Here is a 12,302-nt window from a genome sequence, read left to right as displayed (position 1 = left end):
AAAAGCAAAACTATATAATCCTATTTTTAAAAATTAATTTAAGTGCATACAAAAAAGAGCTAGCTGAATATAAACTTATTAATGATTATCCTTGAGAAGAGTATTTGGTCATATTGGTAGAATACTCACTCACTTTTCATTTAGTTTGACTTATAACCAGTTATTTAACACTAGTAAATTTATTTTTAAAATACACCAGCCCCAAGATTCAGCAAGATTTCTGTATTTTCTATTTCCTAGTAATAATGCTATTTTCTGTGACAATCCAAATGTTATGCAACATAACAATTTTTCAAATAACATATTGCAGAAAGTATGTTTCTTAGGCTTTACCTATTCTTTCAAGGGATTCTTTATTGAAAAAAATCTTACAATGTATTTTCACTTTTAATAGAAAGCATGAAACAAAGGCACATCAAAGTAACCTGCAAAGAGACATTAAGAAAAAAGCACTGTCCTACTCTGGTTTAGAGGCAATTTCTGTTGCCCTGTTTTAGATGGAAACAAAATAGGGCCTTCTGAAACAGAATAGAAGGAATTTTTCCCAATAATCAAAATCTTACACTCGTGGTGGTTAAAATAGGAGAGACTTACCAAATGTTATCTTTCTAGGTAAAATCCATATACTGTCTAGTTGCAGTTTTGCTCAAATCAATCCAACATCCCAAAGTCCACTTTCAGTCAGCAAAGATACCGGCATACAAAATTTAACATAAAACACCAATTCTCAAATTTGATAAAAGCAAGCACTTAAAAGTAAAGAAGCCTACCAATTAAGATGCTGTCACTTCTGGTCTGGAGGGGAATAATCATAAACACCAAATTTTCAAGTATCCTCAAACCCTTTAACCTTGCTTAAATGCAAAAATTTATCGTGAAGCAGATTTAATTAAGAAATTATGTTGAAAATCACTAAATTATAGGAAGAAACAATCAGTGTATCATTCTATAGTTATCCCTATAAACATTAAGCATTTGTGAGCTTAAGATTTAAAACTACCATCAATCTTTAATACATAAATCTTTCAAAGCATGTTCAACTAATAATTACCACTGAATTTATACCAAAAATCCTGTAAATGTAAGTTCTTCACAAGAGGGAGACAAAAAATAGGTTCATTTTTATTTTTATAATCTTTAAAATTAGATTCGAGCATGGCACAAAAATTGTATTCAGTTCTGACTAGATTCTGTACCACCTCCTCTCATGAATTCTTAAATTTTAAGTAATAAGGTTCAGATAGTTCTCATAGGTGAAAGGACTTAAAAAATACACCTGGTGGCCCCCCAAAAGAAAAAATACTTGTTATGTCAAAAATGCTTCTATAAAAATTGACAAGAAGAATTCCAGAAAGACTAAATACCACTATGCTTTTGCCTTCACTAAATAGCAGTCCAGATTACAGAAATCTATAAAGGTAAATACACAACAATGAAGTGTTAATACCACGAACAGCACCTTGAGTTGCTTTTCTAATTAACAGGTAATCCTTTTACATCATTCATTTTACTTGTTAGAAATCACTATGTTGGGAATACAAAATAACAATAACCTTATCAGACTTTGGAAACCCTCCAAAAAGGGGACTAGTCCAACTGACCCAGAATTGGATCTTCCCGCTAAAGCTGAGTAAAAGGCAAGCGGAGTAATAATTATAATGAAAACTTTAAGCATATATCTTAGAGGCACTCAAAAAACGGACTAAACTACCAAATGAAGAAGCCCACATGTAGTATCATGTTTCACTAAAAATGAAAAATAAATTTAAGGAAACTGCAGAACCATTTTAGAGCTAAAGATTTGACTATATTTACTTGTGCAAAAGCATCTAACCCATTTGTCGTAAAGGTATACTCAAGTTATCTGTACCAAACATCAGCTATTTTTTGTCAAAGTGACTACTGAGCAGCCATAATCTTGCCTCAAAATCTTGACCTTTTTTCGTATCTCTCGAAATGAAAACCCCTAGCAATTAAGATAAAAAAATGTGGCAAGAATTAGATATTAAGAAATATACAGTAATAAGAACTAAGAGAGTCAATGCTAAATTAGTCTTTTACTTTAAAGCCCATTAACCTCCCCTTCAGAAAGCTTCTTACTATACATATGGGCTTTTAAATGCAATATTCAAGTTAAAAATTTTACCATAACATTAAATCAAGTGTACTATTTTATAGGTACTCTGAACCCACCCACCAGGTTATACATACTCTCACTCAATCATGTAAAGAATTGAATTCTTTATTTGTGATATCCATAAACGTTGCTATTCTATATTTCTATCCAGGAAGGCAATTTTCTCCTATATCATTGTTTTGTTTTGTTTTTTATAAACAACAACTTGAATTCTACTGCATGAAAGGGCTACAAATATACATTTGTTAACCAAGCAGAATACACAAATATTTTGCTTTACAACTTGCACCTAAGATACCAGTACACGTAGCTGGCTCATTAGTTGTCATAGCAATTTGGGGCCATTGCCCAAGCTATGCATAGCAGTTTACATTTTCAAATCTCCTCTAGAAAGGGCAATTGTGATATGGACTGTTAACTACATTCCCGTAAAGCCCATCTTAGTTACAAGTAAATGTGTAACCAAAGTCTGCACAGGTTTTTGATGGCAAAACTTCTAAATCTGATGCAATTATCCTAAACAAGTTTTTTAAACAAATTGCTTTGCAGATATACTGCCATTCTGCCAGTAGATGGTGCTACAAAGGTTGGGGGAAGGAATTCCAAGAGGACAACAGTTCAGCTATAGGAAAAAACGTTTAAACCTGCTCTGAAAATACAAAAATGCATTTAGTTTAAGGGTAAAATATAACCCTTATTAGTAACCATTCATTACAGACAAACCAGTAAGAGGGATGAAACTAGGCCATCTGAAAATTTTTAAACAGTTTATATGAATGAAAACACATGCTTAACACAAACTATTTCTTTTCGGACTACACAGTACATACTTTGAAGTAAATTCTCATAGAAAGAAGTGACCAACCATGTCAAGATGATAAGCAAATCGCTTAGTACAAGAGATGGATGCACAGAAACTTTAAAGATTTTAAAAAGCTACATCCACCACTTCAAAAGTTTTGCCTGTAAGGGATAAAATTCAACACGTCACTAGAAGGGCAACAGAAAAAAAAAAAAAAAAAAACCACCAAAGGACCTTTTAAAAGTTTCTCTAAGTACACATCAAGAATTAAGAATTAACACGAAAAATTTTTAACTAATATCCCTTAAAACGGTACGGAATGGATCCTAGAAAAAAAATGTTAGACATATACGGTCAAACACAATGATTTATTAAAAATAAAACGTAAAAATGATTTTTGTACATATGCTTTCAAATTTCAGGCATGGAATCCAAGTAGATTTCATAGAAAACGCTGTAGCCAGATATCAAGTCCTTACAACAAAGTAAACTACCCCCCCACCCCAACCCCCGCCCAGGTTTTGCTACAGAATCAGCAAGTTCACTCCCTCCCCCCCAAAAAACACAAATTAAAACAAGACATTTTGCTAGTATAAAAACGACCAAGGTCCAAGTAATAATAAAAAAATAGAGTCCATCAATGACTGTAACACAAAAATGTGTGTGTGGGGCCGAGTCCATCTTCAGAGGGAGAGACAAGAGAGGTGGCAGGCAAATAGGGCAACACCCCCAAGGATAAGCAGCCTTAGAAGCGGCTCCCCCAAGGGAAAAATGGGGAAGGCGGTGGGAGAGGAAGGAACTTAGGAGTTGACCCTAGCTGGGTTGTTGAAAAGAGCTACCCCTATAGCCACTCCCAGGCATTTTTAGATTTTTTTTTTTTAGAAGGAGCTGCCTCCATAACCACCTCCACCGCCATAGCCGCCTCTGTAAGGTCCACTGTTACTACGACCGCCCCAGCTGCTGCCACCGCCACCGCCGCCGCCGCCGCCCTTCATGGGCCCATAGGAGGACTGGTGCTGGCTGTAGCTGCCGAAGCCGCCGAAGCCGTTACCGTAGTCGCTTCCACCGTAGGACGAACCGCCTCCGCCGCCTCCGTAGGCATTGTAGCCGCCGCCGCCGCCGCCACCGCCGCCGCCGTAACCACCGTAGCTGTTATAACCGCCGCCGCCGCCCTTAGAAAGGCCGTTCTGGTCTCGACCACCGCCGCGACCCCGGCCGCCTCGGCCGCCTCGGGAGGACCGGGAACCGCCTCCGCCCCCACCGGAGTGGATATCCTCCTTGGGGACGGCCTTCTTCACTTCCACGCGATGGCCCTGGATCGGATGGAACTTGACAACCGCGGCCTTGTCGGCCGCGTCGTGATTCTGAAAATACACGAAGCCGAAGCCACGCTTCTTGCCCGACTGCTTGTCGGCAATAATCTCGGCCTTTTCCACTGTGCCAAACTGCGAGAAATGCTCGATCAGGTCGCCCTCGGCCACGTCTCCCTTAAGGCCCCCGACAAAGAGCTTCTTAACCTTGGCGTGGGCACCGGGCCGCGCCGAATCCTCCCGGGACACCGCCCGCTTCAGCTCCACCGTGTTGCCGTCCACGGCATGGGGCGAAGCGGCCATGGCGGCATCGGCCTCCTCCACATTGGAGTAGGTCACGAAGCCGAAGCAACGGGAGCGTTTGGTCTGGGGGTTCACCACCACCACGCAGTCCGTCAGAGTCCCAAAGGCCTCAAAGTGGCCGCGCAGGCCCGACTCACTCGTCTGCACATTGAGGCCGCCGATGAACAGCTTACACAACTGGGAATTCTCCATCTCCACGGCCCGGGCCTTCCCCCCGCCCTGCGAGCTCCGAGGTTTCGCCGTCGCCGTTACCGTTGGCTAAGGCCTCTTCACAGCTTGGGCCCAGCCGTTGCTGGAGCCGCCACCGCCGGTCACCGACGGGGAAGGGAGGAAGGGAAGGGGAGGGAAGGAGGAAAAAAGGAAGGGGGAGGGAAGGGGAGAGGTGCCGGCTAGAGGGCGAGCCGAGGAGACTGGAAGACAACCAAAGCCGCCGCTACCGCCACCGCCACCTCCGCTCCCCTATCTGGGCACCACACAAAGAGGCCGCTGAACGCGCGCGCACCCTCCCCGAGGCGTGCGTCACCGCCGACGTACGGCAGCCCAGAGCTGCCCGCCAATCCCTGCGTCGCTCTCCCTAGTCCCGCCTACCGCGCCGCAGCGCCGCTCTCGGTCACAGACTCCCCGCCCTCCGCGGTCGATTCAAGCCCTCGGCCTGCGTTGCTCCCGCCACCGCCTCTACAGCCCCGCTTTCACACCCTGGCTCCCCCGTGTTCCCTGACCAGGGACTCTCCCTGCTCTCCGCGCACCTCCGCAATTCATGTCCTCCCAGCCCCGCGGCTGTTCCCAGTGTTTTGCCCCCTCCCCTTGCCGTATCCCCTCGCCCAACTCCGCAGTGGCGTTCGCGCCAGCCCCTTGAGAGACATGTGGGTTCAGCCAATCACTGCGATCCGCTCGTGCCCACTTCCGTTTTCGGCCGCCGCTGGACGGGCGCGCTCCCCGGTGCGCGCTGGCCCCGGCGCCCCCTGTGTGCGGAACCTGAGAACCTGCCTGCCACCCCGACGCCTTCCCCCCCCACCCTGAGCTTGGGGGTAGGGGGGAGTGAGCGGGGGCGCGCAGGGGGCCGTTCCCAACGGATATGGCCTGGGGCGCCACGCGCGGGCTTTTTGAAAACTTGACTGTTGGGGTTGGGGGCCTGGATTTACCCGCCGCAGTTCGGCCGGGCCGCTACACCTGGCATCCTCTCCGCCCCCCCCCGGCCCCCCGCCCACACAAAGATGGAGGGTAGAGGCCTGGTCGGGAAAGGCAGTTACCGTTTACGGGGGCCGACGCGCGGTTAAACTAAAACACTGGCACGTGGCCCTGCGCAAAAGCGAGCCGGAGGCCAGGTGAAGGGCGGCGGTGTGCCACTAGCGCTTCCGATTTCCGACCGAGGCGTGGCGCGAGACCCGCCGCCACCCTGCGGCCATCTGTGAAGCCCTTCCCGACGCCCCTCTCAGCCTCCCTTCGCGCACTCCGACAGCTGGCATTTTCATTTTACTAAAGGGAACACATCATTTTATAGGTTTACGTTAACTATGCGTTGCTTCTTTCCCAACACGTTAGCTTTTTAAAAGCATTTTATAACAAACCGGGGCCGAAGGAGTTAAACACAAAGACATTATACATAAATATCACGCACCCCCGGTAAGTGCCTTACCGACCCTCACTCAGGTGCAACTGCAAGCAAGTTATAACGGCTTCCACTTACTGAACCTTTGTGTGCCAAGCAAGATACAAGGAGCGGGACATGGTAAATACTGAAGATGTATTCCTCACTGCATCCTGGAGTATTCAGGATTGAGTGGTGAAAGAGATGGAACATGCACTCAATCTCAGATTCAAAAGCTAGATAAAATTTCTAAAGCGACTTCACACGAGCAAAATAGAGAGGAAACAAAAAAAACACATAAGGTTCAAGGAACAGTAGTAAGTAGACTAGTTTGGAGCAAGAGATTTTTGATAGAAAATAGTAAGGGTAAGATAGGTTTAGAGTCTTGGACATTATGGAACGCCTTGAAATTTAGACAGTAGTCAAAATTAGTTCAAAGGCATAGAGATTAAGCTTCATGGCTTAAGGACAAACTAGAGTCTGGTACTACCACCTACTAACTGTGTGATCATCCAGTTGTGTGACTGGGTAAGTCACTTAACCTTTTTTTAAAACTTAGCCAGTTTTATTATCTGAAAGTCAAAACAATTTAACACCTCCCCACTGTGGTAAAAATTAAATGAAATTCTGTATGTAAATGCACAGTGCCTGGTACATACTAAGTGCTCAGTTCATCCAACAAATATACCAGGTGCTGGGAATATGGCAGTAAACAACAGACAAAACTCTCTGCCCTCAAAGAGCTTACATTCTAATGGGGAGAAGCAGATAACAAGAATGATACACAGCATGATAGTGATCAGTGTGCTCCCGATTAAAAGAGGACAGTAGGAAGCTATTACCTTTTTGTTACAGAAAAACCCACAAAATTCAGGTATGTCAGAATTTGCTAACCGACTGATGATAAACAATGAAGAAAACAAAAGCATTCCAGTGTTTGAAATCTGGAACACTAAAATTGTAGCCTGAAAGAACTACAAAATTAAGAAAGGAAACTATTTTGGAGGGAGTGGGGGAGATGATGAACATAGTTGTTTAAGATGATAATGCGATATTTATAGGGCACTGTTTTCCGGGATGCCCAAGATTACACCTCACATGAAAGATTAGACCTTAAGAAATGTATTTTAGGGGCGACACGTGGCGCAGTCAGTTAAGCATCAAACCCATTTTAAGCTCAGGTCCTGATCTCAGGGTTGTGTGATTGAACCTTAGCTAGGGCTCCACCCTGGGCATGGAGCTTGCTTAAGATTTTCTCTCTCCCTCTCCCTCTGCCCTTCCCACCCCTCTCTCTCAAAAAAAAAAAAAAAAAAAGTACAGAAAAAGGTTATAACAGTAAAAGATGAATTTCTGAAGGAAAGTGATTAAGACCATAACTTATCTTCTTATCCAAATTATAAATTCCAAAGTAACAGTTTTCTCCTATATTGTTTTTTAAAAATCCTCCATACCACCTAATTGGGAATCCATTATGGGTTTAATTTCTACAGACTAGGAAAGCTTCACAGAGGCTCAGTCGCTCTCTCTATCTAGTAAATCAATAAATCTTTTTTTAAAAAGCTCTTATATATAGAAGGAGTTTAGGAGATGATGGGAAGCAACACAAGCATGTTTAAGAGACATTTATGAAGCCAGGATAAATGCAAGATAATTGGGATGTTGGATTCTTTTTGGAGATTAGATTGGTAAAGGTGGACACAGTGAATACGGAGTATTATATAAACACTTAAATGAAGCAGTCAATTTCCTACCCCTCAGATCATTCAAGAAGAAAAACTTTTTTTTCCTATTTTACCTTTCAGATCATTGCCTGAGTTTGTTTCTTGGTTTTACCTTGCTTACCAGTGTGTCTCAGCCTTCCAAATCCATCCCTCTTGCAAGCTTGATTACAGAAACCTAACTGAATGTGGTGGTTACACAACTCCTACAGCTACACACTAAAAAAGGTATATTTTAGGTATATTTTACTGTACCTAAATTATACCTAGAAAAAGAAAGAGAATGGGAGAAAGGGGAAAAGGATGAACTGGGGGAGAAAGGGAAAACTATGATAACCTGTATTTTCAGAAAGCAGCAACTCCAATTATTTTAACCAACTTTTTATGACATCCAAGAGTCTCTTTTTGCAGTTAGGGTTCTGGTATGGACTTAATCATGTCCCCATTCCAAAATTCATATGTTGAAACCCTAGCCCCCAATACTTCTGAATGTAACTGTAATTGATGAGAAGGTCTTTAAAGAAGTGATAAGTTAAAATAAGGCTATTAGCGTGGGGCCCTAATCCAATATGACTGATGTCCTTATACAAAGAGAAAGATACACCAGGGGTACATGTGCACAGAGGAATGACCATATGAAGAGGCAGCAAGAGGATGGCCATCTGTAAGCCAGAGAGACTTCTCAGAAGAGTGCAGCCCTGCTGGTACTTTGATCTTGGAACTCCAGACCCCAGAACTGCAAGAAAATTAATTTCTGTTTTGTTTTGTTTTTTAATTTCTGATGTTTAAGCCACCAGCATTCTGTGGTATTTTCTTATGGAAGCCCTAGAAAACTAAGATATGTTCCATTTTTATTTACTCAAGGTACCTTCCAAAAGGGTACTTTCTGTCATTTACTATGAGCTACAGTCCTTGTAGTGGACTCTTTTGCAACTCAAATCAAAAGCCTTAAAATATGACCCATTCTTTCAGACCAGTTATTATGCTTCTGGACATTTATGCTAAGGAAATAAGTGAGGATCTGTGTGAAGATTTAGCTACAAGGATTTCAATACTGTTCATAGTAGAAAAAAAATTTACAAACTACCTAATTTCCCTCAAATGGTTAATTAAAAAAAAAATTATTTTCTAGCTAAAAATATTATGAAGCACTTAAATTGATATTACAGAGGAAAAATAATGACTTGTGTTTGGGTATGAATCTTACACCATCATGATGATGTGTGAAAGGTCACATTACTTATTTTACCAAATTAAGTCTGACTCTGAACCCCACAGTTGACAGAATGGCAAAAATGTCATTATTGGGACTCCTCTCACATTTTTCACTCAAAGGCACTTGCCTCTCTCCACTTCCCCTCTTGGGCAATCTAAGACTAACACTCTGAATAAAATGCTTTTTGTTTTAAAAATATATTGAAAAAAAAGAACCTGACATGTCGAAGAATCAAGTGGCCCATGCTAGTTCATATGATAATTAATAAATTAATAATATTATATTTAATAATAACAATATAATTAAAATATATATATTGAAAAAGCCACCATAAGGACTGGCTCTAAAAGGGACTGTCCTGAGGCAAAAGAATACATAGACCTATTTAATCTGTGGATATACTAATTGTATCTTATTTGACTGCTTGTGTATTCCTTTTCCTTGGGTACAAAATGTAGGCTTTCAGAAGGGAATTATATCAATTTCCTTCACACGAGAGGAGATATGAAAGGATAAGGGCTTGGTATAAAAAAATGACAGCTTCCCAAGTTTAGAAGAAGTGACCAAACAAAAGTTACAAGCTTCCAGTTAAAGGTAAGTAAGTCCTGGGGATGTAATGAACCACATAGTGACTATAGTTAACAATCATGTTCTGCATATTTGAAAGTTGCTAAGAGAAGAGATCTTAAAAGTCCTCATCAAGAAAAAAAACTATGTATGGTGAAGAATGCTAATTCAACTTGTGGTAAGCATTTTGCAATATATACATATATCAGGTCATTATGTTGTATGCCTAAAACTAATACAATGTTATAGGTCAGTAAAATCTCAATTCTTAAAATTAAAAAATTTTTTAAAGAGAAGTAACCAGAAACTTCTGGTTTTTTGTCCATTAGAGGAAACCATGGGCCAGCCAGTGTATAGCCCTACCATTCCACCCTACCCTACACACAAACACACACACACAGGTAACGGTGGAGGCTGGACACTAATTATCTTGAAAGCAAGGTAAGCTACCTTGGTTTTGGAACCAGATACATGTTCCTGACCCCAAATAAACCTGGAATTCTTACATGTAAAACTCTAGGAATAACAGATATTGAATTTACAGCCAGATGCATGGGTGATTGGGGTAGATTATCAGAAGCAGAGAATGGTACGAACTTAATGTTTTGTGTCCCCCAAAATTTATACGTTGAAGCCTAATCCCCAATCTTCTGGTATTTTGAGGGGGTGGTACTTTGGAAGGTAATTAGGTCATGAAAATCAGTAGATGTCTCATGAATGGGATTAGTGCCCTTATAAAAAGAGACCCCAAAATGCTTTCTTGTCTTCCTTCCATCATGAGGACACAAGGAGAAGATGGCCAACTACAAACCAAGAACCAGGTACTTATCTGACACCAAATCTGCAAGGGACCTTGATTTTAGACTTATCAGCCTCTAGAACTGTGAGAAAGAAATTTCTTTCCTTCTTTTTTTTTTTTTTTATGAGAGAGAAAGAGAGAGAGAGAGAGAGATTGAGAGGGAATCATAAGCAGACTCCACACCCAGCGTGGAGCCCATGCAGGGCTCAGTCTCACAACCCTGAGATCATGACCTGAGCCAGTATCAAGAGTCGGACGCTTAACTGATTGAGCCACTCAGACGCCCTTAGAAATTTCTGTTGTTTATAAGCTAGCCAGTCTCTGTATTTTTCTTTTTCTTTTTTTTTTAAAGATTTTATTTATTTATTTGAGAGAGAGAATGAGAGAGAGTGAGAGAGCACATGAGAGGGGGGAGGGCCAGAGGGAGAAGCAGGCTCCCTGCCGAGCAGGGAGCCCGATGCGGGACTCAATCCAGGGACTCCAGGATCATGACCTGAGCCGAAGGCAGTCGCTTAACCAACTGAGCCACCCAGGCGCCCCTCTGTATTTTTCTTATAGCAGTCTGAATGAACTAGGACAGAAGACTTAACAATTTGACATTTCTCAGAATACCTCTGCCCTAAAATATACATACCCAGTACAAACACATGCAGACTCACACCAGAATATGAGCCTTCTAAAATAAAAGCATTAGCTTTTCTCCCCCAGGCTTGGCATCGAGGACTTACTTTGAGAATGGACCTACCCTATGAGACAAGAGATGCAGGAAATTTTACCTGGATTGTTTTTAGGTCCATATTCTTCTGCTATGAAAAGCAAGCTACCTACACTACAGAAATATGGAATAACCCATATAATATGCATAAGACAAAATATTGAAGCAAACTTTGTTAAACCAACTTTCAACAATTATTTAGATATTTAGTCTTGGATATTGCAGATAATCCAGTTGAAAATATAATACATTATTTTCCCATGACTAAAGAATTTATTGATGGAAGCTTCCAAACTGGAAGAAAAGTTCTTGTCTGTGGAAATACTGGGATGTCCAGCAGAGCTGCCTTTGTTATTGCATTCATTATGGAAACATTTGGAATGAAGTACAGAGATGCTTATGTTCAAGAAAGGTTTTGTATTAATCCTAATGCTGGATTTGTCCATCAACTTCAGGAATATGAAGCCATCTACCTAGCAAAATTAACAATACAGATGATGTCACCACTCCAGATAGAAAGGTCATTATCTGTTCATTCTGGACCCATAGGCAGCTTGAAGAGAACACATGAAGAAGAAGATGATTTTGGAAACATGCAAGTGGCGACTGCACAGAATGGCTGACTTGAGCAACATTAGAGAGGATGTGAATTTCTATTTGGGGAGGAGAAAATACTAGAGACAAGAATAATGTAAAATGGTAAAAACACAAGTCGTTTTGTTTTTTTTAATTATATGTTGCTTCCAGGCATGTTTCTCTGCAACTTGTTGAGCAACATTTTAAGATGTTGGACTTCTGCAATAGATGGCACTGATGGGGGCGCCTGGGTGGCTCAGTTGGTTAAGCGACTGCCTTCGGCTCAGGTCATGATCCTGGAGTCCTGGGATCGAGTCCCGCATCGGGCTCCCTGCTCAGCAGGGAGTCTGCTTCTCCCTCTGACCCTCCCCCCTCTCATGCTCTCTGTCTCTCATTCTCTCTCTCAAATAAATAAATAAATAAATAATCTTAAAAAAAAAAAAAAAAAAAAAGATGGCACTGATGGTTTTACTCCTTTCTTCATTTTCTTTTCTTTTCTTTTTTTTTACTCTTTACAGTTTTATTATAAACCAAGAATTTTGGACTTGCAAAGAGGTATTATTGCAATAAT

General features: G+C 41.7%; 1 protein-coding gene and 1 pseudogene across 1 annotated transcript; one reads left to right on the top strand and one right to left on the bottom strand.

The window, feature by feature from the left end:
* Nucleotides 1-2,226: 2,226 nt before the first annotated feature.
* HNRNPA0 (heterogeneous nuclear ribonucleoprotein A0) lies at nucleotides 2,227-5,069 on the bottom strand. Its single transcript, XM_036083890.2, has one exon. The coding sequence runs from the start codon at nucleotides 4,742-4,744 to the stop codon at nucleotides 3,818-3,820; it is 927 nt and encodes a 308-aa protein (XP_035939783.1). The 5' UTR covers nucleotides 4,745-5,069; the 3' UTR covers nucleotides 2,227-3,817.
* A 4,722-nt stretch (nucleotides 5,070-9,791) lies between these two features.
* Nucleotides 9,792-11,861, top strand: LOC118530173 (serine/threonine/tyrosine-interacting protein-like; annotated as a pseudogene).
* Nucleotides 11,862-12,302: the final 441 nt, after the last annotated feature.

Source organism: Halichoerus grypus, chromosome 2, assembly GCF_964656455.1.
Source record: "Halichoerus grypus chromosome 2, mHalGry1.hap1.1, whole genome shotgun sequence".
NCBI classification, from domain to species: domain Eukaryota; kingdom Metazoa; phylum Chordata; class Mammalia; order Carnivora; family Phocidae; genus Halichoerus; species Halichoerus grypus.
This window is presented reverse-complemented; position numbering and strand designations above follow the sequence as displayed.

Bases quoted from the DNA above. Each gene is read 5' to 3' on its own strand.
- HNRNPA0 (XM_036083890.2), bottom strand. From the start codon at position 4,744: ATGGAGAATTCCCAGTTGTGTAAGCTGTTCATCGGCGGCCTCAATGTG.